General features: G+C 43.1%; 1 protein-coding gene across 1 annotated transcript in view; it reads right to left on the bottom strand.

Annotated features, from left to right (window-relative positions):
* LOC141106470 (uncharacterized) overlaps window positions 1–26,637 on the bottom strand; it is a 63,031-nt gene extending 36,394 nt beyond the window's left edge. The window contains exons 1-6 of the mRNA XM_073597269.1: window positions 26,595–26,637; window positions 23,833–24,034; window positions 19,906–20,004; window positions 19,058–19,129; window positions 7,655–7,753; window positions 1,353–1,451 (exon numbers count right to left, since the gene is read on the bottom strand). Coding sequence (XP_073453370.1) covers window positions 1,353–1,451; window positions 7,655–7,753; window positions 19,058–19,129; window positions 19,906–20,004; window positions 23,833–24,016 — 553 coding nt within the window. The 5' untranslated portion in view covers window positions 24,017–24,034; window positions 26,595–26,637. The remainder of the gene's footprint in view (window positions 1–1,352; window positions 1,452–7,654; window positions 7,754–19,057; window positions 19,130–19,905; window positions 20,005–23,832; window positions 24,035–26,594) is intronic.
* Window positions 26,638–27,959: the final 1,322 nt, after the last annotated feature.

Genomic DNA, 27,959 nt, shown 5'->3' with positions numbered 1-27,959 from the left:
TCCAGTAGTGTCAGGCATTTGACAAGTTTCTCTTGTCTTCAAGCTGACCAATGAAGACTCCTAAACCCATCATAGCAAATCCCTGTATTGTCAGGAAAGTTATGACTCTTTGCTCTGTTTCAAATGCCACTTTATGCATTGACATACCTCCTTAGGGGTATGATCATCTGCTGAATTGCCACCATCCACAGGCAGCTTAACGCTTCAATAAGTTACAGAAGTTCAACAAGTTTACTTTGAGTAATTGCAGTACAGGAGATATTTTTCCAGTCTTTTGAAGTGTAAGTAGACAATGACTTTCCTAACCCCTGTCTGCAAAGAACTGACATTGACTGAGGGAGCATGGAAGAAGCAGGCCGGGCCTAGCTAAGACTGAACTTACTAGCACTTAACGGGAGATACCAAATCACACACTAGATGTTAGCATACTCCAGAACAATAATAACCCAATGCAGTTTAATACAACTGTCAGGAACAAGCTGGCTAAAGCGCAGCTAAAGCTTCGAGGCACATGCAACCGCCCTGGAATGGACCTGCTGGTGCCCGTCTTACTGTGCTCAGGCGAACGTATATGCGCTAGCCGGTTACACTGGCACTAAGTGGCCTATATAAGTGCAGCAGCTGCACTAGTCCATTGCTGTCTTATCTGAACGCTACCTGCCCTGACCTTGGCCTATCTCTGGACTTTGCTCTTCCTTCTGCTTATCTGCCTGATCTTGTGCTGCCAACCTCTGCCTGTACCCTAACAATTCCTTGCCTGCCGTCTATGCCTTCATCCGACCGTCTGTTGCCAACCTGGCTTGTCTGACCCTGCAGCCAGTTGTTCATCTGCCCTGCCTGCATCTGCCTAGCTTTCACTGGAGCTTCTACTGTGATTTACCATATAGCGGAATGAACCACTGAAGGTCAAAAATGTTGTCTATACTGTGATTTACCAGTCTTCCTGAACCTGCTACCAGCTCCTGTCTACCACCGCCTGCTGTCTACACACAGGGTCTGCTGTTCCCGCTGTCATCTACTGTTCAAGTTATCTGGCCAACTCTGGTGACGCACCTGCTACCCATCACTATGTCCAGCGAAAGACTACACAGGCACTCATACCTCACCACGCTCTTGTGACCACTGTCGCAACATCAGTGGTTCCAGAGCCCGGGCTGTACGAGATGCCTCCCTCTGCACATGAGGCTCAGCCGCAAGGTGCATGACAACAACACAGAAAAAATACAATACATATATGGTTGGGACAGAACACCCTTCTACAGTTTAAAGTTTACCTAGAGCTCATAGCATGGCAGAAATCTCTGAATTAGCAGGAAAGTGATGACTCACCTATTCTTCAGTTCAGGCCTTACCTGAAGCTCCTCTGTCTCCTTTTATTCCCTGTGGTCCCAGTGGTCCCTGCTCTCCTCTTGGTCCAGGTTGTCCAGTGTTCCCTGGTGATCCAGGAGGACCTAGTCATGGAATACATTTAAAGAGTTACAGTGGACCTCTCATGAGATATGTTTTTTCCTTGTAAGCGGGGGCATAACTACAAATCATAGGGACCCCATAGCAAAATTTTGATGGAGCCCCCTGCCAACCCCTTTGCTGTCATTGATCCCAACATTACGAATTTCTAAATAAAGGACAGGGAGCAGGAGAGCGGTCAGCATAGTCAGTACACTATTGGGGGCCGGCGCTGTGGATAGAAGTTGTCAGGGAACAGGGGCAACCGTGCAGGGAACAAACTTTAGGTTCTCAGTAGGTTCTCAGTACCTTAGATCTCAGGGTCTCATTGTAGGTTCTAAGTTCTCCCACCCCAAATCACTACCACACGAGGCATGAACTCAGGTTTTTTGTGTTTAAATTGCCTCAAAAGCCCCCTTAATGGGCCCCTTCCAAATCTGTGTGGACTGCTATACCTGTTGTTACGCCAGTTGAAAGCTTTGGCTGAATTGCAGATCAGAGAACAAAATGAGGTCCTTATTTTCTTCACAATGTTTCTTTTTTACCTGAAGGCCCAGTGATTTTGGAGCCAGCTGGTCCTGGAACCCCTTGTGCACCAGGTATTCCCAAACAACCATATTATACAGTTACTGAAAAGAATTACATTTAGAAGACCATATAGAATAATATCTATATACAATCCTTGATAAAGTTAGGCAAAAAAAAAAAAAAAAACACAAATTCACATGCCTAGACATGTGCAGAACAGAAAAATTAGTTTAGGTTCACTTCCGATAGATTTATTATGTTACTAATTTAGTTTTGTTGATGATTCATTTTGGAATTTGTTTATTTTAATTTCCTCTTGTTCATTATATTTCTAACAAATTTCAAATTTTCAGAGCGATTTGAATTCTGTGTAAAGAATAGCTGGTTGTGAACCACTTGCCGCCAAATCACATACCTGTACATCATTGGCTTCAAGTGGTTGTTTCGGGGTGATGCCCAGTCTAATGCCGCGTACACACGAGCTGACTTTACGGCAGACTTTGCCCGGCGGACTTTTCAACGGACTTTACGACGGACTTTCTGAATGAATGGACTTGCCTACACACAATCCACCAAAGTCCGTCAAATTCGTACGTGATGACGTACAACCGGACTAAAACAAGGAAGTTAATAGCCAGTAGCCAATAGCTGCCCTAGCGTGGCTTTTTGTCCGTTGAACTAGCATACAGACGAGCGGACTTTTCGGCCGGACTCGAGTTCGACGGATAGATTTAAAACATGTTTCAAATCTAAGTCCGTCCAACTTTTGAGAAAACAAAGTCCGCTGGAGCCCACACACGATCACATTGTCCGACTAAATCCCGTCCGCCGGGCAAAGTCTGCCGTAAAGTCCGCTCGTGTGTACGCGGCATAAGAAGCCGCTTGGCTGTTATTACAAGCATCGGGAGGGGACATCCCCCCCCCGCCGCCTTCCATCGCTTGCCTGGGCACGTCCGCCGGCTGGCCGAAGACCCGAACAAAGGCAGAATCGGCTTTGATCAGGTCTCGTATGTAGTAACCCAGAAGCGACAGCACAACGCCACTTCCAGTTCACTTGGGAGCCGCCAGTTTTCAAAAATCATCAATATTCAAAAATGTTGATCTTGGTGTTTTGAATACTTTCAAGTGCAGTGGAGGGATTTGGGGTTTTATAGACCCCAGATCCCTCCATAAAGAGAACCTGTCACAGCCTATTACTGTCACAAGGAATATTTACATTCCTTGTGACAGCAATAAAAGGGATAACATTTTTTAAAAAAATTAAAAGAGACAGTGTAAGAAAGAAAAGACAAAAATGAAAATAAATAAGAAATTTTTAATTTTTTTTTATAAAGCCACCCATCCCTTCGTGCTCGCGCGCCAAAGCGAAAGCGCCAAAGTCATGCCCGCAAATGTAAACAGTGTTCAAACCACACATGTGAGGTGTTGCTGCAAACGTTAGAGCAAGAGCAATAATTCTAGCACAAGATCCCCTCTGTTACCCTAAACAGGTGACAGTTAAAAATGTTTAAAGCTTTGCCTATGGAGATTTTTAAGCACCGTCATTTGTCGCCATTTGACGAGTGTGCTCAATTTTAAAGCATGACGTGTTAGGTATCTATTTACTCGACGTAACATCATCTTTCATATTATACAAAAAAATTGGGCTAGCTTCACAGTTTTTTTTTTATTCACTGTAGTATTTTTTTTCCTGAAAAATTGCATTTGAAAGACCACTGCGCAAATACAGTGTGACAAAAAATATTGCAATGTCCGCCATTTTATTCTACCTGCTAAAATTTATATAACTATATATATATATATATATATATATATATATATATATATATATATATATATATATATATATATATATATATATTTATTTATATATATATATTGTTTGTGGGTTCTAAGTCCTTTTCTAGCAAAAAATGCAGATTTTAACATGTAAGCAACAAATGTCATACAAATGTCAGAAAAAGGCCTGATCTTCAAGTGGTTAAGGTGCGGACCGGCCCACCGTCATTATAGGTCGGTATTTTGAAGGAGGATATCATTGTTATGGCAGCAGCTAGCTGCCATAACCTCGGGATCCTCGTCCTCAGCGGGCAGTCCGCTACAAGATAAAAGTGGTCTCTGTGGCAGATTCGCCGCAAGATTTTTAAATGAGAATTTTTTTTTTTTTATTGCATTTTAGTCTAAATATGAGATCTGAAGTGTTTTTGACCCCAGATCTCATATTTAAGAGGTCCTGTCATGCTTTTTTCTATTACAAGGGATGTTTACATCCCTTGTGATAGGAATAAAAGTGAAATTTTTTCTTTTAAACAGTGTAAAAATAAAAGGAAAAATAAATAATAGAAATTTTTTTTTTTAAACGCGTCCCGTCACGCGCAGAAGCGAATGCATACGTGAGTAGCGCCCGCATATGAAAACGGTGTTCAAACCACACATGTGAGGTATTGCCGCGATCAGGAGCACGAGAGCAACAATTCTAGCCCTAGACCTCCTCTGTAACTTGCGTAACCTGCAGAATTTTTTAAACATCACCCATGGAGATTTTTAAGGATAAAAGTTTATATTTTTATTTACACTAAAATGCAATAAAAACAAATAAATAAAATTTGTCATTTAAAAAAATAATTTAAAAAAATGGCCTTTTAAGAGCTATGGGCAGAAGTGACGTTTTGACATTGCTTCCACCCTGCAATGTTATGGAGAAGGATGGGGGCCATGTTCCCCTCACTCGTCTCCATACCCAGCAAGGGTGAAGATCCGATCGCCTCCGCAGCTGCCGACGGCACCAGTAAGCGGCGAAGGGCACCAGAGCACGGCGAGAGGGGGTGCCCTCTCCCGCCGTCAATAAAAGTGATCCCGTGGCGAATCTGCGGAAAGAGGACCGCTAGCCGAAGAAGAGGATACTGGGGTTATGGCAGCTATCTGCTGCCATAACAACGATATTCCTCTTCAAACTTAGTATGTATATCGGCGTGTGGCAGTCTGTAAGTGGGTAACAACTGATGAAAGGTAAACAAAAGAATGCCGCCAATAAAAAAAAAAAACAGCAAGTGGTCCCCCTCTTATACATAACAGGCCCTTCGTGTCTGGTATGGATTTCAAGGGCAACCCCACACCAAAATGTAAAAAACAAAACACGGTGGGGTCCCCCCAAAATCCATACCAGACCCTCATGTGAGAATGAAGCCCGACAGGCCAGGGGGGGGGGGGGGGCGAGTGAGCACCCCCCCTCCTGAACCATACCAGGCCACATGCCTTCAACATGGGGTGGGTGTTTGGGGGAGGGGGGGGGCTCTGCCCTCCCACCCCAAAGCATATTGTCTCCATGTTGATGGGGACTAGGGCCTCTTACCTACAACCCTCAGTGGTGGTTGTGGGGTCTTTAATAAGGGCCCCTCAGATCCAAGCCCCCCCCCATGTGAATGAATATGGCCCATTCACCAAAAAAGTGTAAAAAGTGAATAAAGACAGAACACAAGTTTTTGACAATTCCTTTATCAAAAAAGTAGATCCATCGTCACTCTTTATGCCCGCCACCACCACCGGACCCCAAAACCCCCCCCAAAAAAATAAAACCTCTGACCTCGTTGAGGGCTTCTGCTGACTGCCTGTTATGCTCTCTGACATGTCTTAAATAGATAAGGGGTGGAGTCACCTGATGACCCTATTCTCTTGTGACGTCATCGACCCAGCATGCCCTGGTTGGTAAAATCACAAGGGTCACTCCCTGACGTCATTGGATGATTCCAATGCTTAAATAGCTAAGTTGCCCCGTAGCTATTTAAGAAATGTCAGACAGAGGAGCAGGCCATTGGCGGGAGGAGGCTGGAGGTTTTTTCTTTTTTTGGGTCCAGTGGTGTGGCGGGAGTTGTGATTGACGATGGATCTACATCAGGGGAACATTGTTTTTTTATTTTTTAATAAAGGAATTGTCAAAAACTCGTGTTGTGTCTTTACACACTTTTTTGGTGAATGTACCATATACTCATTCACATGGGGAGGCGGCGGAATCTTGTTAAAGGGGGCTTCCAGATTCAGATAAGCCCCCTGCCCACAGACACCCAGAACCACCGCCCAGGGTTGTGGGAAAGAGGCCCTTGTCCCTATCAAAATCAACAAAACACCCATCCTATGTTGAGGGAATGTGGCCTGGTATGGTTCAGGAGGGGGGACACTTGCTTCTCCCCTCCCTTTCCTGGCCTGCCGGGCTGCATGCTCGGATAAGAATCTGGTATAGATTTTGTGGGGGGACCCCACGCAGAAAATGGAGGGGATTGGTTCCTCTCTCCTATCTGGGTCACTTGTCTTCTGCTGCCCCCAGACCCCTGTGTGCTTCCCTGGGCACCCCCCTCTTACCCGGGGTTGCTGGCTTTCCCCCTCCCCTCAACCTCCGGCTGCTGTGGGCGATATGCCATTTTCCCAGCCCTTTCTTTTTCTGAATGGACAGAGTCAGTGATCGGTACCGATCACTGACTCTGTCTATTCATAACTGAGGCATAGTAAACTATGTTTACTATGCTTCAGTTTTTGTATGAAAGGGAAGTTCTGTACAGAGCTATTCCCGTCCATTCATTCTGTGCAGCTAAGACTGCAGAGATAGAGATTGAGGGTCCTCAAAGGTTAAAAATCTGAGGTCTGTTTAGACTCCTGATATCTCACCAAAGCCACCCAATGGGGATCCTCAAAAAGTTGTAAAAAATAAAATGGTAAAGAATAAAAAAATAAAACAAAAATAAAAAACTACTGACACCAGTAGTCACAAAGGTTGCACTTGTGATCGAGCCCTGGCTTTCTGCCACCATGGGTGGCCCCAGGACGGCAGGAAGGGGGCCTGCTGCAGAACATGTGAAGGGGTCCCCCTGCAAGATCAAAACTTTTAAAATAAAACTTTTAACTTGAAGCGGACCGCCCGCTGAAGAGGATACCGGGGTTACGGCAGCTAGCTGCTGCCATAACAACGATATCCCTCTTCAAAGTACAGACGTATAACGACGATGGGCGGTCCAGAAGTGGTTAAACTTTTCCACAACTTTATCTCTGACCTTGTTGGTGTGTTCCTTGGCCTTCATGATGCTGTTTGTTCAATAAGGTTCTCTAACAAACCTCTGAGGGTTTCACAGAACAGCTGTATTTATACTGAGATTAAATTACACACAGGTGGACTCTATTTACTAATTAGGTGACTTCTGAAGGCAGTTGGTTCCACTGGATATTAATTAGGGGTATCATAGTAAAGGGGGCTGAATACAAATGCACGCCACACTTTTCACATTTTTTTTGTAAAAAAATTTGAAAACCATTTATCATTTTCCCTCCTCTTCGCGATTATGTGACACTTTGGGGGTTATTTACTAAAACTGGAGTGTGCAAAATCTGGTGCATAGAAACCAATCAGCTTCCAGATTTTATTGTCAAAGCTAAACTGAACAAGCTGAAGTTAAAAGCTGATTGGCTATCATGCACAGCTGCACCAGATTCTGAGTGCACCAGTTTTAGTAAATCTACCCCTTTGTGTTGGTCTATCACATAAAATCTCAATAAAATACATTTACGTTTTTGGTTGTAACATGACAAAATGTGAAACATATCAAGGGGTATGAATACTTTTTCAAGGCACTGTATATAATCCTTGATTTGTCAGGAAAGTGATTACTCACATCTTCTACAGTTCAGGGCTTACCTGAAGCTCCTCTGTCTCCTCTTTCTCCCTTTGGTCCTAGTGCCCCCTGCTCTCCTCTTGGTCCAGTTTGTCCAATTGTCCCTGCTCGTCCAGGCAGACCTAGTTATGTAATACATTTAAAGAGTTAAAGTATATATTTTTTTCATTTTAAGCAGAGACATCACTACAAGGCCTCCCCTGGAGACTCTTCCTACCATCGTTGATCTTAACATAATGTATGTCTAAATCAAGGGCAGGCAGCAGGAAAGTTGTCAGTGCACTATTATGCCCTGTACACATGATCGGACATTCCGACAACAAAATCCATCAGATTTTTTCCGACAGACGTTGGCTCAAACTTGTCTTGCATACACACGGTCGCACAAAGTTGTCAGAATTTCTGAACGTCAAGAACGCTGTGACGTAAGACACGTACGACGGGTCTTTAAAACGGGAGTTCAATACCAAGTGCGCCACCCTTTGGGCTCCTTCTGCTAATCTCGTGTTTAACTCGTGATAGTAGAAGTTTGGTGAGAGATGATTCGCGCTTTTCAGACTCGTGGTTTTCAGATCATTTTACTGGTGTTCTGTGGGTTTGTATCTGCTTTTCAGTGCGTGCAGTCAGTTCGTATTTGATTATCAGTGCGTTCTTGTCCGCTCGTTGCTGATTTTTAGTTTGCTCTTCACAGGCCTTGCTGTTCTTCAGTGCATTCTGTTACTTCGTTCTGACCAGTCAACCATTTTGAAGCCATGTTGCGGGTACGTACTCGGCGTAGAGTTCGTGCTGTGCAGGAGCTTGGTTTTGGGCTTTTAGCTTTGACACAAGCCCAGTCCATGAACAGGGCGAGGAGGGGTTCATGGACCAAGAATTGGTTGCTCCAGTGTGACCAATTCTCTCATATGCCTTTGCTTCGTGAGATCCGTGAGAATAATCCTGACGATTTCAGGAATTATCTCAGGATGACGGACCCCGTTTTTCACCATTTGTTGGCTTTGCTGTCCCCTTATATCAGCAGGCAGGATACATGCATGCGGCAAGCCATCACTCCGGAGCAGAGGCTAGTCACCACGTTGCGGTACTTGCGACTGGGAGAAGCCTGCAGGACATCAAGTTCTCGAGAGGCATCTCCCCCCAGGCTCTAGGGATCATTATTCCAGAGACCTGTTCTGCCATCATATAGGTCCTGCAGAAGGACTATATTAGGGTAAGTTTTATCCTTTAACACTACATTATATGTATTTAATGTTTGCTAATGTATTGTATTTCTTTCATAATTTCCTAATTACCATGATTGTAATATGCTGTGAATGTCCCCTTTGTCCTCATGCATGCTGGAATTTTTTTAAGTAACTTTTTTGTCCTTCATGCATATTTGCCTTCACTAACCTCCCCAGCATGCTATCCTGTGCCCATATACACCTAGCCTAGTCACTTAACAATGTATTTTGTCAGTTCCATTGTAGTGCTTTACCCTAAACACCCCCTAAAATGTGTACAAATGTTATTTGTTTCCTTAAATTCAGGCAGAGTGCCAGAGGCTTTTTTTTGGGGTCCCAAAATCATTTGGAACCCTCCCTCCCCCCCAACCACTAAGTCAACCAATACCAATCCTCTATATTCTGACTTTGCCAAACCCATACACACTATACCTACCTCTTTTGGAGTCATATTTATGGATGAATTCACCAAAGCATGTAGTGCAAGGGCCTGCCTGAATACTTTCAAATGGTACTGTTTAAAGTTTTGTTCTCCTATTATTATCTTGATAGGTAATTGCAGAATGTACAAATGTGCCTCAACTTGTACAGTATGTATTTATATTTTTGTATTATGACACTTCTTTACTGTCCAGTGGGCTGCAAATAGTGTAAGTATGGAGGGCCTGGCCAAAGTAACACACATCATTTATGCATTCAGCTCTCAATGAAGTGGAGATGGTTATCTGTCCAAAACATCTCCCCCCCTAAAATTTTTACAATGGGCCATCACAGGGGGTGAGGAATCTGATAGGTGGACCTTATACTTTTGTCTTTAAATACTCCTTAAAATAAATGTTATACTGATGTTGGCCAAGAATGTTTGTGTCTAATCTGCTTGCAATGTTTATGTGCAAAATGACAATTTTTTTGTCTTGCTTGACTCCACAGTTTCCTTCAGTGCCACAGGAATGGTAGACTGTGGCCTTCCACTTTGCCACCCCTTGGGACTTTCCCAACTGCAGAGGGGCAATTGATGGGAAGCATGTCCACATAGTCCCACCCCCCTACTCGGGGTCATACTATTATAATTTAAAGAGGTTTAATAGTATAGTGATGTTGGCAGTGGTGTCGGCTACTTATGAGTTCCTTTATGTGGACGTGGGGAAGAATGGCCGGATGTCGGATGGTGGAGTCATTACCCATACGGAGTTGTACGGGTGTCTCCAGAATGGCATCTTGGGCTTGCCACCTCCTGAAGACAATGTGGAAGGACTCCCATTCGTCTTCGTTGCGGATGAAGCATTTGCTCTGGGGGACCATCTTATGTGGCCATTCCCTATGAGGACCCTCACCCCAGACCAGAGGGTTTTTACTTACCGGCTGGCCAGAGCCAGAAGAGTGGTGGAGAATATGTTTGGAATAATGGCCAGCCGGTTCCGCCTATTTCTTACACCCATACATATGGCGGAGTATAAACTCAATCATATCATCCTGGCTTGCTGTGTTCTACACAACTTTTTAAGCAACAAGGAAATTCTGCAAACTATGCTGGCTCAGTTGGGCCTGAATCCGGAATTCATGTAAATGAACCAACCCCGACGGCACTTGAAGCTGGCCGTCCTGGCTTGCCCCCCCTGAGTGCCCGCGAGGTCCATCTAAGATACCTTGAATACTTTGCGGGTAGGGGCGCCATCAATATGCCAGACAATGTCTGAGACATTTTTTTAAATTAAAAAACAATTTTAACTACTAAAATATTTGCTGACATTTACTGCTTGTGTTTCTTTTAGCAGACCCTGACTTAAATGTGGGTAGTCCTGAAAATGGCGTGATTGTGTAACATTAGAAAGCACTGTTGGGTGTTATTTACTAAACACCCATACACATGGCGGAATATAAACTTAATCACATTATCCTTTCTTGCTGTGTTCTCCACAACTTTTTAAGGAGAAATTCTTTGAGCTATGTTGCCTCAGTTGGGCCTGAGGTCGGACTTATTATTAATGAAAAAACCCTGACGGCGCTTGAAACTGGCCGTTCTGGCTTGCCCCCCCTAAAGTGCCCGCAAGGTCCGTATAAAAGACATTTTTAAAATAAATTTATTTTTGAAACTGAACTAATATTTGCTTTGATTTACTGCTTGGCTTTCTTTTAGCGGTCTCCTCGGTTATCTAATGGTATTTTGTTTTTGGCCTTTTTCTTCAACAGTCCAAATAATTTCTTTGAGACATGAGGTGACAATCTCTTCTTCGGCTAACTATTATTATTATTATTATGTTGTGGGTCTGCTACACACACACCTTGTTTTTGTTGATAATGTATGTAATGCATTACTGACAAAAATATTCATCATTTTCAGCACCATGACAGAAATTTGGGGAGTCATGAAAATGGCGTGATTGTGGCAAATTATAAAGCACTGTGGGTGTTATTTACTAAAGGTAAATTCACTTTGCACTACAAGTGCACTTGAAACTGCACTGAAACTGCACTTGTAGTGCAAAGTGGATTTGCCTTTAGTAAATAACACCCATTGCCACTGAAAACACTAACTTTACTCCAAAAACTGCTTTGAGCGTTGAAACAAGAAGCCACACATTGTTGATTATCAAACTTTTTACTCAAAGCACAATCACATGTGCATATATAAAAGGGTTTTTGAACAAACCAACATCTTTGGTGTATAACATTTTTTTTGGTCACATTAATTATAAATAGCCTTTTTTGGTAAAACAGGCATGTTTCAAAGCATAATATACACAATTCAGGAACTTACAAAGTTCAACTTTGATAAAGTGAAGGCAATATCAGACAATAGTATGTCCAAACTGTGTTGATATTGCCTTCATCAGATGTGGTGAAGTCACCCCTGTAAAAGCCAAATTTTGAAGATGCACACAAATTGGGATTCAAAATGGGGATTTCCCTCCTGATCCCATGCCTAATATCAACATGTGCTAGCTCCCATCATAGGGATGGACGTGTTTTGGGGGTGCAACCCCTTCCTCTCAGCTACTTTATTAGCGAGGAAGGGGTTGCACCCACAAAACGCAATAGCACATGTTGACACACTGTGTGCATCTTCAAAATTTGGCTTTTAAAATACTTTAAAAAAATTTTGAAAACCAAAAATAGACGAGAAAAAATGTAGTTATTTTTGGGTGTTTTATATTCTCCCTAAAACATCTATGACGTTCTTCATTTTTTTTGAACATCATTGATGTTTTCCTTTAGATTTTCTAAATCGCGATTGCACCCCATTATTTCCCCGATGAGGATCTGGGCACTTTCACTGGTGAAATGACATTCTTCTTCCACAACATCCACATCACCTAAAAATAAGCAAAAAAACACACCATGTATTATAAATATGCAGACATACATCTATTACCTGAAGCTGTGGTCTCAGACACTCACCTATTGTGGTGACTATTTCGCCAATTTCAAAAACGTCTCCCTCCTCCTCTGCTTGTGTTGGTGGTATTTCCCCTTCTTCTGGAGGTGGGGGGTCCCTGGTCTCCTCTGATGTCCCGAGTCTTTTCTCCCCTATGTGAATAACAAAAAGGTATACTTAGCACACAGATATTTGATAGCAGAAATAGTAATATGAAACATTGCTTGGAAGTGTTGTCCAATTGTCTGTTTTGGCAGAGTTCCAAGCTGAAAACATTATTTTTTTCCCTTTCTAAAGCTGGAATACTTACCTGTTTTGTGCAAGTTTCACAGATGGAGACACCCCTATAGTATCCACTGGAGCACCTGTGTGGGACACCCTAATAAAAAGTTTGTTCTGGTGTCCCACACTAGTGCTCCTGCATCCAGATGTGTAAACAGCTGTTGAGTGTCCTCTCCTTACACTGAATCAAGTTTGCATTTCATTCTAGTTACAAACCCATCTAGACAACAAACTTCTTTTAATAGAACTAGGCCTGAAAAAATGTATTGAACTGCATCTGCCCAAAACATCGTATTTTAGTGGCCGAACGAACAATGTTTCCTACGAACGATTAGTGTGCCCATGAACATTAAAGTTTCTATACAACAGTAAAGAAAAGCACATGGAGCAGCACAGACGTAATAATAATAAGATTAGGAACACAGGACAACTACTTACTTTTTTGCAGCACTCTCCTGATCCTTCTGTACTGATCGTGCTCCCTCAATTTCAGGTCTGACCAGCGTTTCCTCAGTTGATCCTTGGATCGTCATACCCCAAAATTCCTGTGCAGACTCTTCACAACTTTAGCCATGATCTTGGCCTTTCTTACATTTGGGTTTGGGTAAGGTCCATACTTCCCATCATAGTCGGCCCTCTTCAAGATGTCCATCATCTCCACCATCTCTACAAAGGCCATATTTGATGCCTTAAATCTCCTGTGGGATTGGGACATTTCTGGCTCCAGGCTTTCCTCTTCCTCGTTCTGAAATTATCACGCACCTGCTGTGTCTCCACCATGTGCTCTCCCCACTGCGCCGAAAGAGAAGGGGCGGGGAATAGACTAGAAAGAATTCAGGGGCGGGCGGAGTTTCACGCATGCACAGTGTATATAAAGCGTAACACGCGTGCGTCGTACGTACGATCTGTGAGCGGAGGAAGGAGTAGTGGAAGTGCCGATCGTTATAACGAAGGTACCATTTTAACTTGGGCCTATACTGCTTATAGATTGAGGCCTATATCGGGACAAGATTAGGAGAGTTTAGCCTGATATTAGTGTTTGTCTTGTGTTGTGTCTTGCAGAGAAAATGGATGGCTTCAAAGACCACGGTTTCCTCCCCCTATTCATAGACAAGTACAGGGAGCTGCCCTGTCTGTGGCAGGTGAAACATCCACAATATAATAACAAATTAAAGAGGCAGGCAGCGCTGGAGAAACTGCTGGAGTTGGTGAAGCTGCAGGTCCCCACAGCAAACATCCCCTATTTAAAAGCCAAAATTGGTGGCCTGAGGAGCACTTATCTTAGGGAGCGCAAGAAGGTCCAGGATTCCATGAGATCTGGACCTACAGCAGATGACATTTATGTCCCCAGGCTCTGGTACTATGACAGACTGCATTTTCTGTCAAACCAGACTGAAGTCAGGCAATCCCTCTCAACCCTACCTTCCACTCTTCCTTCCACCCCAGCTGAGGCTTCCGATGTCCAACCTGGGCCTTCCAGCCAGGAAGAAGTGGAGGAGCCCAGCTTGAGCCAGGTATAGCATTGTTCTACAGATTTCTTGTGAAAAAATAAATGATGTTTACTAGATGTTATGATTGATCACTAATTGCTGATTTAATAAAGGCGTTTACATATCAATAGACAGTAGTAGCCAAAAATAATTGGGACAAGAATGAAAAATGCTGGGCTCAGAATGATAGTCTTTTATATTTGTTAACATTCAATTTGCAATAGTCATGAGCTGAAAATGTGTGTGATTGATGAACCAAAAAATAAAACTATGTCCCTTTTTCATACACAGGAAGACCTCAGCCAGGAGGAGGCTGTGGAATGTGGCACACAGGAGGAGGCTGTGCAATGTGGCACACAGGAGGAGGCTGTGGAATTCAGCAGCCAGGAGGAGGCAGGGGTAAGTGTCAGCCAGGAGGTGGCCAGGCCCAGTAGCCTCACACAATCCCAGGTCCCTCCCCTCCACCTTTCAACCAAAAGACCCAGGAAGGGGAGGAACGTGGAGGAGTCAGCGCTCAGGCTGATTGGGGAGGCTTCTGCAGCCTTCAGAACCACCCCCACTCATCAAGAGGGCGTTGCCTGCATAGCTGCATGCAAACTGCAGGACATGGAGGAGGGGCAACTAAATAAGGGGTTGAGGGGACAAATCACCAACAAAACCCACCTGTGTGAGTTGGACCATCCTCCTCCTCCTCTTCCTGTCACACCTCCAACACCACAGCCACAGCCTGGAAGGAAGAGTGGAAGGAAGACAAGAAAGTGATGGCCTGGGTTCAGTCTGGTCTGACAAAAGAAGCAGTCTCTTGTATGACCACAGCCTGGGGACATGTATGTCATCTGCTGCTGTTCATGATCTCTTGGACTTCTGGACCAGATTGTACTCCCTTATATATGGACTCCTCAGGCCACCAATTTTGACTTAAAATAGTTGATGTGTGCCCTGGGGTACAAAGGCTTCACCAATTTCAGCTGTTTCTCCAGCGTTGCCTCCCTCTTTATTTGGTTATGACCCCTAATAAAGGTTTTTTTTAACAAATACTTGCCTATGTGTTTTAATTCAAAAAGGACAGTTTGTTTGTCAGTAGGCAGGTACATTTCAAAAATACAATGTCAAATTAACAAGGGACACCAACACCAAACAACCTCCTTGAGATTAAAAAATATAAGAAAATAATGGTGTTGTGGTAACTTGACACACAAAACCCACCAAAAAAAATATGGATATCACCAAAAAAAACAAAAACAAACAGGAGATCTTGATTAAAAAATAACACAAAATAATAAAAAATATAAAAACATAAAAACAAAAAATTATTCGGTAGATCTGACGAATAAAAATATTATATTCATGAAATCACGAGAAATAATAAAGAAAGAAGTTTGTGAGAAATCTGTGTGAATATGAGCAGCAAAACAACTTCATTCTTCTAGCAATCTAAAGAAGAAGAGAATGCGCTGTATTAAATAATTTAAAACATCGCAGCGTGACGAAAGTGCTACATCCATTACGAACGATAGTTTTACCAGACCAAGCACTTCCGTCTCGTAATTTATTCTGAGCATGCGTGGCACTTTGTGTGTCAGGATTGACCACAAACGATCGGAATTTACGCAAACAGATTTTGTTGTCCGAAAATTTTAGATCCAGCTCTCAAACTTTGTGTGTCAGAAACACACACACAGTCGGAATTTCCGACAACAAGCTCCGATCGCACATTTTCCATCGGAAAGTCCGATCGTGTGTACAGGGCATTAGGGGCCAGTGCTGTGGAAAGAAGTTCACAGGAAAGAGGGGTATCAGTGCAGGGAATTAACTTTATACATTCATTTTCCATATAACCACTCTGTCCTCCGTAGCACCCATTTTTCAGACTTTCACCATCTCAGATTTCTGTGCTTCAGTGTAAATTCTAAGTGCTCCCACCCTTTCCAACACCATAGCAAACAAGTGCTGAAAGAGGTGGCCTAGTAGACAGTCAAAAGAAAAAAAAACAAGTACTAGAAACAACAAGACAAAGTAATAATAAGGATATTTTATAACATAATTGTTAGCACACAATTACTCTATAACTCTAATACAAACGTCTTTAGTTTTTTAAAACTACTCACATCTGTCAGTTTTCATCTGAGTAGTCACCCACCAGGGTGACCCTGAGGAAGACTGTTGGACATACAGGGTTAATTTCAGTCCTGGGCAGGGTGACTGGGAGTTGTGATGGCAATTAAATGACACCACTCTGGGATATATGCCAGAGGAAGCCTGTGTTGGAAAAACTGACTTTATTTCAGTTCTGGATGGGATGACTAGGAGCTGTGATGGCAATTAAATGATACCACCTCGGGATAACAGCCAAAGATTACTGTGTTGGGCATATAGGTTTAATTTCAGTGCTGGACAGGATGACTAAGAGCTGTGATGGCAATTAAATGACACCACTATGGTGGCTAATCAAGATCATCTTCCTGCATAGTCTGCAAAGGAGGGGATCTGAGACCAACGACCACGATTCTGAAGTCTCCTCTTGTATGTCAGATGTTTTTCTTAATTGGACATGTCACAGAGGGTACAGGTGTTATCTACACATACACACAGATTTTCAAGGCTTTTGTTTTACTTAAAGGCCTGCTGGCTGCTATGGTGAATGACAGCACTCATCTTCAGTGGAGCTTGCTACCAGAGAAGAGCGCTGTCACTAACACCCAATTATACTGTCTACAAATTTTGGGAAATTATCGACCTCTGACATGCTAACTCTTACATATTTTGATTAGATGAATTAGAAAACAGGTGATAAAGATGCTGGCTGGCTAAAGTTTTCAAGATATTTCACAATAAAGACTTATACACAGGCGAGTATATTTTCCTACAAGGGAGGGAGGTGTCTGATGATCATGATGCCTCGTAACTTCGAGAAAGTACGGTAGAACAATGAAAATGGTACCACATGGAAGTGTATACATTTATCTTCACTTATTACCTAACTGTAATTTACAGTTCTTTTATTGCAAGGTACATTTGTCTTGATCAGGTCTACACATCATGCAGCTAGAACTGGTGGCTTGTGAAAGTGTCATCGCCTAACATTTCAATGGAACAGTTGCGTGATATTTTCCCTCAGGAGCCAAGATGCCTCAAAACGGTGTAAACAACGCAAATAACTTCTGCTACATTTGTGGCAAGGTTACATTTGCATCTCAAAAAGTGCAGTATGACAGCAGTTGTAAAAAAGGCATACCACCTATATTTTGAATGCAAAATAGGGGATCAGGACAAGAGTTGGGCCCCTCATTATTGTTGCATTACATGTGCAACTTATCTGCGTCATTGGCTAAACAAGAAGAAAAGTCCATGCCTTTCACAGTCCCAATGGTGTGGATGGAGCATGAAAATCTTACATGAAAAACAATAAATGAATGGAAAGTTATGTTAATGGTATCAATAAAAAGATACATTTATAATGATTGGTGTGGCACCATTCTCATTGCTATATCACATTTTGCTGAAAAATTATGGAGCATAATCCCACATCCCCCAATTTTTAGTTTGTGGGGATACTTCTTTAATTTTAAAGTGGTTGTAAACCTCAGACATGAAATATGAACAAAGCATATCTCTCTATAGCAATGGTTCTCAACCTTCCTAGTGCCGTGACCCCTTGATAAAATTTCCCAAGTTGTGGGGATCCCTAACAGTGAAATTATTTTCATAGCATGGGTTGTCAGCACCCAAGGCAAGACAAGTAATTTGCGCCCCTAACCCACGGACATTTAGCGCTCCCTGAGTCCCTTCCACTCGTACAGTATTAAAACCCCTTATGGTACATTTTAGGATGTACCACTCTCTCTGTGTTCTCCTTTCTTTCCCTTTTATCTGTCTCTATACTAATTTTTTTTCCCCCCCAATCCCTCTCTAGCCGTGTTTCTTGTTCTCTTATTCTTTCTCTCCCTTTTAATTTGTTCCTCCCCTTCTTTTCCTCTCCCTTCCATGTATTCTCTATTTTTTTTCCTTCTCTTACTCCTTGGTGGGGGGAATGGGATTAGTGGCAATGCTGGGGGGAGTTCTGATCAGCCAGCTTAGGCGCTCTTGATCAAGGTCATCCGCTGATCTGAGAACTGTAGTGGGGACTTTTAATGGCAACTATAATCACAGGTAGTGTTACTCACTGTGTCTCCGGCTTCTCTGTGTCTCTGACTTTGTGATGTCTTGTAGCAGTGACACCTATGCCGAAATCAGGAGATAGGGTCTCCTCCAGCCCCTCCCACTCAACATTCCACACCAGTCAGCTGACCTTTAGTCTCTGCCCCCCAGCCATGCCGTGAACTGAATGGGTGGCTGTGAAGAGGCTAAGTTGGCAGCCGCGGGCTCCAGGGATCAGCCCCGCTGGGCGGCCACAGGCTCCAGGGACAGCCCTGCTGGGCGGCCACAGGCTCCAGGGACAGCCCTGCTGGGCGGCCGCAATAAGACTGGGAGAGTGGTGCCGGTTTCAGGAACAGCCCAGGATTTGGTGACCCCTGGAAAATCATCATTCGACCCCCGAGGGGGTCCCAACCCCCAGGTTGAGAATCACTGCTCTATAGTGTTTGCTTGTCTCAATTCAAAGTACTAAGTCTCATTTCTGTCTACTGCCTCGTTCCTCTGCTATCAGCATGAGTCACTTCTGACAAGTTTTCCTGACACCAAGAGAATAATGGTGAAAGGGGAGGAAGCTTCAGCTGATTGACAGCCTCAGCTCTGTTCCTGTGTGCTGTGTGAAGGGGGTTTGTCCTTTTCCTCTGATCAGCTCTTAGAACTCTCCTCACTGATGTAACTTCAGGCCTCCACCCCCTGCTTTTTAGAGCTTAGAGATCCTGCATAAATTCTGCACTTTGAACGGCTGTAGAGAAGGGAAGACTGCAGATAAACAGGTACAACTTATGTAGGTGGATTTGTTTCATCGTTGTGTATCACATGAGACCAGTCACTTCACTGGGTGTATGTGAGGGTTTACAACCACTTTAAAGTCATAAAAATGATTAATGTAATCACAGAGTGTGCACTTTAGTGAATGTTCTTGGTTACCTGTTTCTCCATTAGCTCCTTTTTCTCCTCTTGCTCCAGTTGGTCCAGCAACTCCTTGTACTCCAGGAGGGCCTAATCATTAATGAAAGAGTAAATGGTGAAGATTAACCTGCTTATATTTCGCCTTCCCTAGTTCCTTCTTTTTCCCCTTTAATAACATGCTAAGAAGTGGACAGCACCGGCGGGGGACCACCAAAGAAAAAACTAGGGGACCGGCTCTGTGCAATATCGTTGCACAGAGCAGGAAGGTATAGCATCATTTTGTAATTTAATAAGAGAAAACTTTTGACTTTACAATCACTTTAACTGCAGTCAATGCTACTGAGAAAGGTTTCATTGCCTGCCTCCTTCTGTCCTCTTTGCTATTCATATTGCTTGCATTACTGCTCTCATATAATGCATTGCATTCTATGAATGGAAGAGCCGCATTTGAATGACAGGAACTCCTTTGCTATTCACAGATTGCCACGCATTGTGGGATTTTATTAAATTGGGTTCTGTGAATCGTGGGGACAGCAGAAGGGCGCGGGTGGTGCAACTTTTCTCAGTTACAGTGGCATCTGTTAACCTTTACAATACTGGAAGATAGTTAATCGGGACAGTATCCAGAAGCTGTGAAGAAGGCATAGCAGGTACGATTTTTATCAGAAGCAGCTGCCTGCAGGTAACGGGATATACAATATTACACAATTACTGTAGTTCCAGTCCAGTAGTGCCAAATATTTCATAAGTTTTTCCTGTTTTCAAACTGGCCAATGAAGAGTCTTTCAGCTATCATAGCTTGGCAGTAATGTCTGATTTGGCAGGAAAGTGATGACTCTTCTGTTCTTCTACAGTTGAAAGTTTACCTGAATCTCCTCTGCTTCCCATTTCTCCTTTTGGTCCAGCTGGTCCCAGCTGCCCTCTTGCTCCAGTTTCTCCAGTTTTTCCTGGTGGTCCAGGCAGACCTAGTCATGGAATACATAGTTACATAATCCAAGTTAACAACAATAATTACAAAAATGATTACTGCAATGAATATTACAGTGGGACATGAACAAAATCAAACAAGCACATACATCATACACAATGTATCTGAAATTTTTGAAGACAGATAACAGCAAGACCTGAGCCTAAAGATCCTGTTCCATTACAGGACACCTAGCCATGGCAGCATTCTGTCCTCTTATCCTGGCCATTGATCTTTACTGGTCTATTGGGTCTCTAGGCAGTGTAACCTAAGTTCCAAACACCATGAAATACATTTAAAGTCCAATTCCCTTTCGGGTTCACTGAAGTGGGTCGTGAACTTTCGGATTCTGACTAGCAGACTTTCTTTATATTTACCTATACTGTATATCTAGCCATGCTCAGGAGAAAAACTTTAAGATCATTTCACAGTGGTATAGGGATCCGTTGACTCTCCATCGAGCCTTCCCACCCACTCTCGCTACATGCTGGCATTGTGGTCATGAGAGAGGCTCATACTTACACATATGGTGGGACTGCCCATGGACTGAACCATTTGAGTCCACGGTTTTCGCAATCTATAACAGGATCTATGATGTATCCTTAACACTTATGCCGTGTTTCCGACAGAAAGAGTCCGATGGGAGCTTTTCATCATATATTCTGATCGTGTGTATGCCCCATCGGACTTTTTCCATCGAAAATTCAGACGAACTTAGATAGAACACATGTTCTAAATTTTTCCGACAGAACTAATTACTATCGGTAAAACCGCTCGTCTCTATGCTGTTCCGATGCACCAAAAATGACGCATGCTCTGAAGCAAGTACGAGACGGAAGTGCTCGTTCTTTCTAGTGCCGCCGTACGTGTTGTACGTCACCTCGTTCTGAACGGTCGGAATTTGGTGTGACCGTGTGTATGCAAGACAGCTTGAGCGGAATTCTGTCGAAACTCCATCGGAAAAACCTTCAGAGTTTATTCTGACGGCAAAACCGGTCGTGTGTACAGGGCATTACTGTACTCCCAAAATCAGGGTCTCTGATACGGTAGTACAGCCAGCCCTCCTGTACTGGGCCCAAGCCCCATCAGTTCAAAAAGGGGGCCCGCACACCTACTGAGCAGGAGGTCTGGCTATACTGTCTAATTGCACACACCGACCAGCTTCTCCTCTTCTTTCCCCCTCCAGCTGCACAGCAGGGGGATTTCTTCTAGCACATGCGCCACTTCCATCTGCAGTCCATGCCCCCCTGTGTGCCCCTTTCCCCCCGCAGTGCTTCCAGCTTCTCTCCTCTCCCGCCAGCAGCTTCTGCGGGCACACAGTGGGATGTTTCAGGATAGAGAAGGGGGCAATAAATATGTAATTTACTGGCCCCTTCATTTCCTGAATGAACACAGTGAGCAGTTGTTACCAATCACTCCTGTGTCCATTTATCACTGACCCATAAACTGAGTTTACTATGCTTCATTTGAAAATGATAAGGAAGCCTCACAGCACTTCCTATTCATTGATTTGTGCAGCTGAGACTATAGAGAAAGGGACTGATAAATCAATGACCTCAGTCACTTTCAGCAGGGAAAACAGGGCCCAGTAAGGTAAGTGTATGGGTCCCCATGATTTCTAACAGCAGCCCTGCCTGAAATGGCTCTGCTTTCCATCTTACCAGGCTCCATTACATCTCAAAAGAAGAGTCTTCTACAGTTTTTCTTATCGGCGGCCAGACAACCTATCCCTCACTTTTGGAAGTCCCCCCCCCCCATCACTCTATAATAAGCTACCATAAATTAATTTATGCGAGTGGAAGACATTTTATCCATGGACTCTGATTCTTTTGACAAATTTAAGACCCTCTAATTTATCTGGGTCCATTTTTCCTCTTCAGATGCCATTTGTTCTTTTTTACCGCTACCTAATGAGGCCTTTATACCTACCTCCTGAGATAGTTAAAGGTGAGGACATACCCCTGGGTCGTAGCCCCCCTGTGAGGCTTTTTTTCATTGTCTCCATCACCCCATCATGCAGTTCAATATTATTTATAGATGTTTGAGACTTTCTCTTCCAGGATTCTTCTTACTTCTCCCCCCCATACTCCTTCCCCCTCTAGTTACACACTTTTCCTCTCTTTTCTTTCCCAACATAGATTTCCGGCACCATGGAATGCAATGCACTCTCATCGAGATGTCGATACCTTGGGCCCCTGTAATCAATGCAGTTTATTGGTACTTGCTATATGCACTGTGGTACAATGAGTTTGAGTAGCGTATACTGTTATGTTATATATTCTATCTACTGATTGACTCCGTACTATATATACTTACCTGCTCGTTGTAATTTTGCCCTCAGGTCTCCACCTACATATATGTTCATGTTCTTATACAGATTTATATATCTGTTTTGTATTCCTGTCTTTTTGTAAAATCAATAAAAGACATGTTTGCCATTAAATTCCAATTCCAATAATAAAGAAAAAATCCACCCCTGCAATGGGGCCCCCTCGCATTGCAATGGTTAAATGCTCATATGGTCGAAGGGATGCACAGAAAAGAAGTATTTATTTCCCTTCTCCGAGCTCCAGCAGGCTGCCTTGATCCATGTAACTGGTCTCCTGCAGCTTCCTCTCTAAGGCGCTTCAGGCACGAGTCTCATACTCACTCCCACCATGTACAATATAGGGTTAACAGCCCAGTATTGTACGTGATGATGCCAAGGCTTCACTCACAGACCCGAGCTTCAGGGAGAGGAAAAGAGCTCTGGAGCCAGATGGGAACTGCAAGGGGGAATTTCCTGGATCTGGGTTTCAAAGGATTAATTAGGACCTTTGTGTTGAGCAGGTAAACCTACAGATCATAGGGCACCACAGCAACATTTTGATGGTCCCTTCAGCGACCTTCCTGCTCCCAACATAAAGTATTTCTAAATCAAGGACAGGTAGCAGAAGATAAGTCAGCATAGTCAGTACAGTATTAGGAACCAGTGCTGTCGATAGAAGTTGTCAGAGAAAAGGGGCATCAGTGAAGGAAATAAACTTTTAATAATACTTTTGCTACTAAATGCTCTGATCTCAGTAGTTCTCCAGTCTTTTTCAGCATCTCAGATCTCAGGGCCTCAATGTAAATTCTAAGCCCTCCAACCCCCTCCACTGACATAGCAAGCAAGTACTCATAGAGGTGGCCTACTGGACAGTAAAAGGAAAAAAACACAAGAGTTGTAGCAGTAGTAGTAATAACAATAATCACAATAGTTTATATCATGACATAATTGTTAGCATACATTTTTTTTTTCAGACGTACAAACTGTTAGTTTTTAGCTGAGCAGACATTTTTACAGCCTGAAGAAGACTGCGCTTACAGGTTTAATATTGGTGCTGGACAGGATGACCAACTAAGACAGCAACTAAGCTAAACAACTCTTCTTACTGCACATCCTGAAACAGTAATCTGAGGTCAGCGACAACGATTCTAAAGTCTCCTCCTGTATGTCTGACATCAGCTCTTCTTGATTTGAAATTTTACAGGGTCAATGACAACAGCAAATTCTGCAATCCTTAATACAGTACTGAATATGTCACACCAGAACACCACAAGGTTGTTCTGAGTCAGAACACCTGAAGGTTCCCTTAAATATCTCTAGAGGGTTATTTAGACAAAACCAAAATGTTATTATGGAGGATACAACAGGAGGGGTGGGAACTATCGGTGGAGTCTCCAAGACATGTAAGAGGTCAGAAGATCTCCTAGACCCGTGGACTCCACCTGGTGAAGTACTGGGCTATACAGTATATCTTTAATTATGTGTATTTATTGGTATTAAAATTGTGTTTAGTTTCACCTGGTTCACCCTTTTCCCCCATCGCTCCATTTTCCCCATTCATGCCTGGTAGACCGTCCTTCCCAGGAGCTCCACATGTAACAATTGAGTAAGCATTCTTATCAGCGTCTTGACATATCTGTAATGCTGGAGACACTAAAGCCACATGGAACAAAATTACTCCAAGGACCTTCGCAACTGGCATATTCCAAATACAGCTGGCCTGTTGGGGAGAAAGACACATTCACTGTAATAGCAACTAAGCTCATGTACTACTATAGGACATCTAGGACTACTCTAGGACATCTACAAGACATCTAGGGCTACTACAAGACATGAAAAACTACTTTAGGTCATTTAGGGCTACTCTAGGACATTTAGTATGATTCTAGGACATCTAGGACTACTCTAGGACATCTAGGTTATTCTAGGACATCTAGGACTGCTCTAGGACATCTAGGGCTATTACTGGACATCTAGGACTACTCAAAGACATCTAGGACTACTCTAGGACATCTAGTACTGCTCTTGAACATCTAGGACTACTACAGGACATCTAGGACTACTCGAAGACATCTAGGCAATCGCTCCCTGTGTGCTTGCATTCACATTTTGTTTGCTCCTAGTGCCTGAATAGCCAAACACCAGGCATGAATGCCTTCACAGGGTGGTATGATAGAGCTCTTATCAAGGGCTTAAAGCTGAAATCTGAGTAAAAAATGATTAAATAAATACAAGAGCCATGTGTATTTTTACTTGAATCTTGCTATCCTTTGGGTAAATTTCATTTTTTTTTAGATCTATGCTGCTCTCTCTTCGTGTGCAAGGTGATGTCATCCTTTTTCAAGCCAGATCTTTTAGATTTTTGAGTAACCCATATCTCATGAGAAGATGATCCTGCACTATGCTGTTGGCAGGAGGATAACATCACCAGATGCCTTATGGAAGTCGGGGAGAAGTAAGTATATTGTCTAACTATTCCCCACCACAATGTTTTAGGGAGGAGGGACACCTTAAATAAGTGGATCTTGCCACTGAGGTGGAAGGTCCTCATTAATCGCCCAAAAGGGAACAAATAAGAGAGGTTTATTGTTAGAGTTTATATACACTTTAATATATAGTATTATTATACAGGATTAATATAGCGCCAACAGTTTACGCAGTGCTTAACAAAATGAAGGCAGACATTACAGTAATGCCCCGTACACACGGACGGATTTTCCGACGGAAAATGTGTGATAGGACCTTGTCGGAAATTCCGACCGTGTGTGGGCTCCATCACACATTTTCCATCGGAATTTCCGACACACAAAGTTTGAGAGCTTGCTATAAAATTTTCCGACAACAAAATTAGTTGTCGGAAATTCCGACCGTGTGTACACAAATCCGACGCACAAAGTGCCACGCATGCTCAGAATAAATCAAGAGATGAAAGCTATTGGCTACTGCCCCGTTTATAGTCCTGACGTACGTGTTTTACGTCACCGCGTTCAGAATGATCGGATTTTCCGACAACTTTGTGTGACCGTGTGTATGCAAGACAAGTTTGAGCCAACATCCGTCGGAAAAAATCCATGGATTTTGTTGTCAGAATGTCCGATCAATGTCCGACCGTGTGTACAGGGCATTACAGTACATTACAATTTGGTACAAGAGGAATCAGAGGGCCCTGCTCATTAGAGCTTACAATCTAAGAGGGAGGGCCAATTGATACAAAAAGGTAATAGCTGTGGGGGATGAGCTGATGGAGAAAGTAAACAGTGTATTAGTTAGAAGCAGGATAGGCTTCTTTAAAGAGAAGGGTTTTCAGGGATTGTCTAAAGATGGATAGATTAGGGGACAGGCGAACAGATTGGGGTAGGGAGTTCCAAAGGATGGGAGAAGCTCTGGAGAAATCCTGGAGGCGAGCATGGGAGGAGGTGAAAAGGGAGAGCAGGAGGTCTTGGGAGGACTGAAGAGAATGGCTTGGTTGGTATATTGAGACAAGGTTAGTGAAGTAGCTGGGGACAGAGTTGTGGATGGCTTTGTAAATTATTGTTATTACTTTCAATTTTATTCGTTGGGTGAGTGGAAACCAGGGATTGGCAGAGAGGGGTGGAGGGCACTGAATGGTTGGTAAGGTGTATGAGTCTTGCATGCATTATGGACTGAAGGGGGGTAGTATATGTAAAGGTAATCCCATGAGAAGGGAGTTGCATATATAACATTTGTCAACCAATATGCAACCACTGTGATAACAGTTTGTATTCTGGATCACTAGAGGAATAGTCTTTGAGACGGAAAACTGGGAGCTCCTTTAATTGGTTAGGCATGTAGTTGCATCACACATATCCATGACCTTGGTCCTTGTGTAAGCTGCAACCAGATTAACTTGAAGAGGGAAGATACACATTGACTGCAAGCCAATTTCAAACCAACTCAACCAATCATAAAAACCATTAGCTGAAAAAAATTAAAGTAGATGTAAACATGATAACTAAAATATCATATAAACTTTAACATGTTAATGTCATTCTAAAAGTAATTTTCAATCTTTTCAAATCAGCAGCTTTCATTAAATAATACCTGGTGATCCTGCCATGAACGTCCTTGCTTAGAAAGTGCATCTTAAAGTGTGACAACACTCTACCTCTCAACTGTACACCTGTCAACAGAGCATTGTCCACTGTTGTCACCATAAGAAAACCAACAGCAATGACTGTAAGCTGAAATTATTCTATAATGCAGGTATTGACTCATATAATCATAATTCAAATAGTACTCGATAGTGTGATTTTACTCACCGACTCACGCACTTAGAATGTAGTTATTTGAAGGTGTAGAGAAATCCAATATGCCTCTATATATATACTGATATGCTATTGGCCTACTTGCATAATCTAAACTAAACAAAAGATTGTTAACAAATATGAACAAATACAAAATCCAAATATTTACAAGGAAATAAGCTCTACCAATACATTTCCTGGTGAATTATTGTGTCCTGGTAATGAGGACCACACCCTTCTCCCGGAAAGCAACAATCATTTTTATGATGATCAAAGCTTTATTTAACATTTGGATACCAAATATGGCCATATAAGGCCAATGATGTCACAAGCATCCCGTCTCTCTGTGTACATGCATCTGCCTGATTGGCCTGTCACTATATATATATATATATATATATATATATATTGTACTGGCCAAAAGGGGTGCATCTTGGATGGCAGGTATGTATCCCCTCTCTTTGTGTGGCAAGTGCTTATGCAAGATGTTTTTCTTCTGGGAAAAAAAAACGTCGCAGAACCCTGGGATCAGCCTAAAGGAATTCCAGCAAGTGTCAGCCTTTGCCCCTTCTGGGGAGCAACCCAGACCCTCCATGCCTCATAGGGGGCCTTGTATAATGCTGGAAGTGACATAATTGGGGGCCCTATTAGGGCACAATGCCCATGGAAAGCAGAACCCTTGCAGTTCAGGCTCTGCTCAGGCTTTCTCTCTTTGCACAAGATGCCTGTACTGATGTCCTGCATAACCTCTTTCAGGTGGAGGGACCTTTGAATGTAATGTGTTCTCTAACCAGATTCAAGTCACAGCTTTCTTGAGCTCAGGGTAACCCTGGTACAGGACACCTAGGTCGCTGGTGTAGGCTCTGTGACCAAGACATACTGGGTCTTCTACATCCATGGTGATACAAGGATCTACACACTGGTGTCCTTGTCTATTACCACCATCTGTGTAACTGTTGAACACAAGGTTAAACTGTCTTTCCAAGATTCGAGGTACTGAGGGAAACAGTGGAGAAGAAGGAGCTTGACCAGATGGGTAGGACAGACTACTGATCTTCTGAGGATGTTGTTATAGATGTGCCAAATTAATATTTATGTGATTTTGATGTAGCACGGCCCCCTAAGGGACTGCTTGGATTTACCTGCTCATCTGCATCACCATGACCCTATGAACCTTCCAACCATAGGCATGCGCACAGGGTGTGCCAGGTGTGCCTGGGCACACCCTAATCACCCCATGTGCATTAGCATTATCCAGGGACAGCACCAGGTGGGTGATTGGGTGCGCCAGTTGCCAGTGTAAATGCCCCCATTATATTAAAGGCTAGGTTCAACAATAGGAAAACGTTACACCCATATTTAGGGCATAACGTAATATGC

The sequence above is a fragment of the Aquarana catesbeiana genome, linkage group LG08, assembly GCF_042186555.1.
Source record: "Aquarana catesbeiana isolate 2022-GZ linkage group LG08, ASM4218655v1, whole genome shotgun sequence".
Classification (NCBI taxonomy): Eukaryota; Metazoa; Chordata; class Amphibia; order Anura; family Ranidae; genus Aquarana; species Aquarana catesbeiana.
The sequence above is the reverse complement of the archived record's forward strand: the minus strand, read 5'-3'. Positions and strand labels throughout refer to the sequence as shown.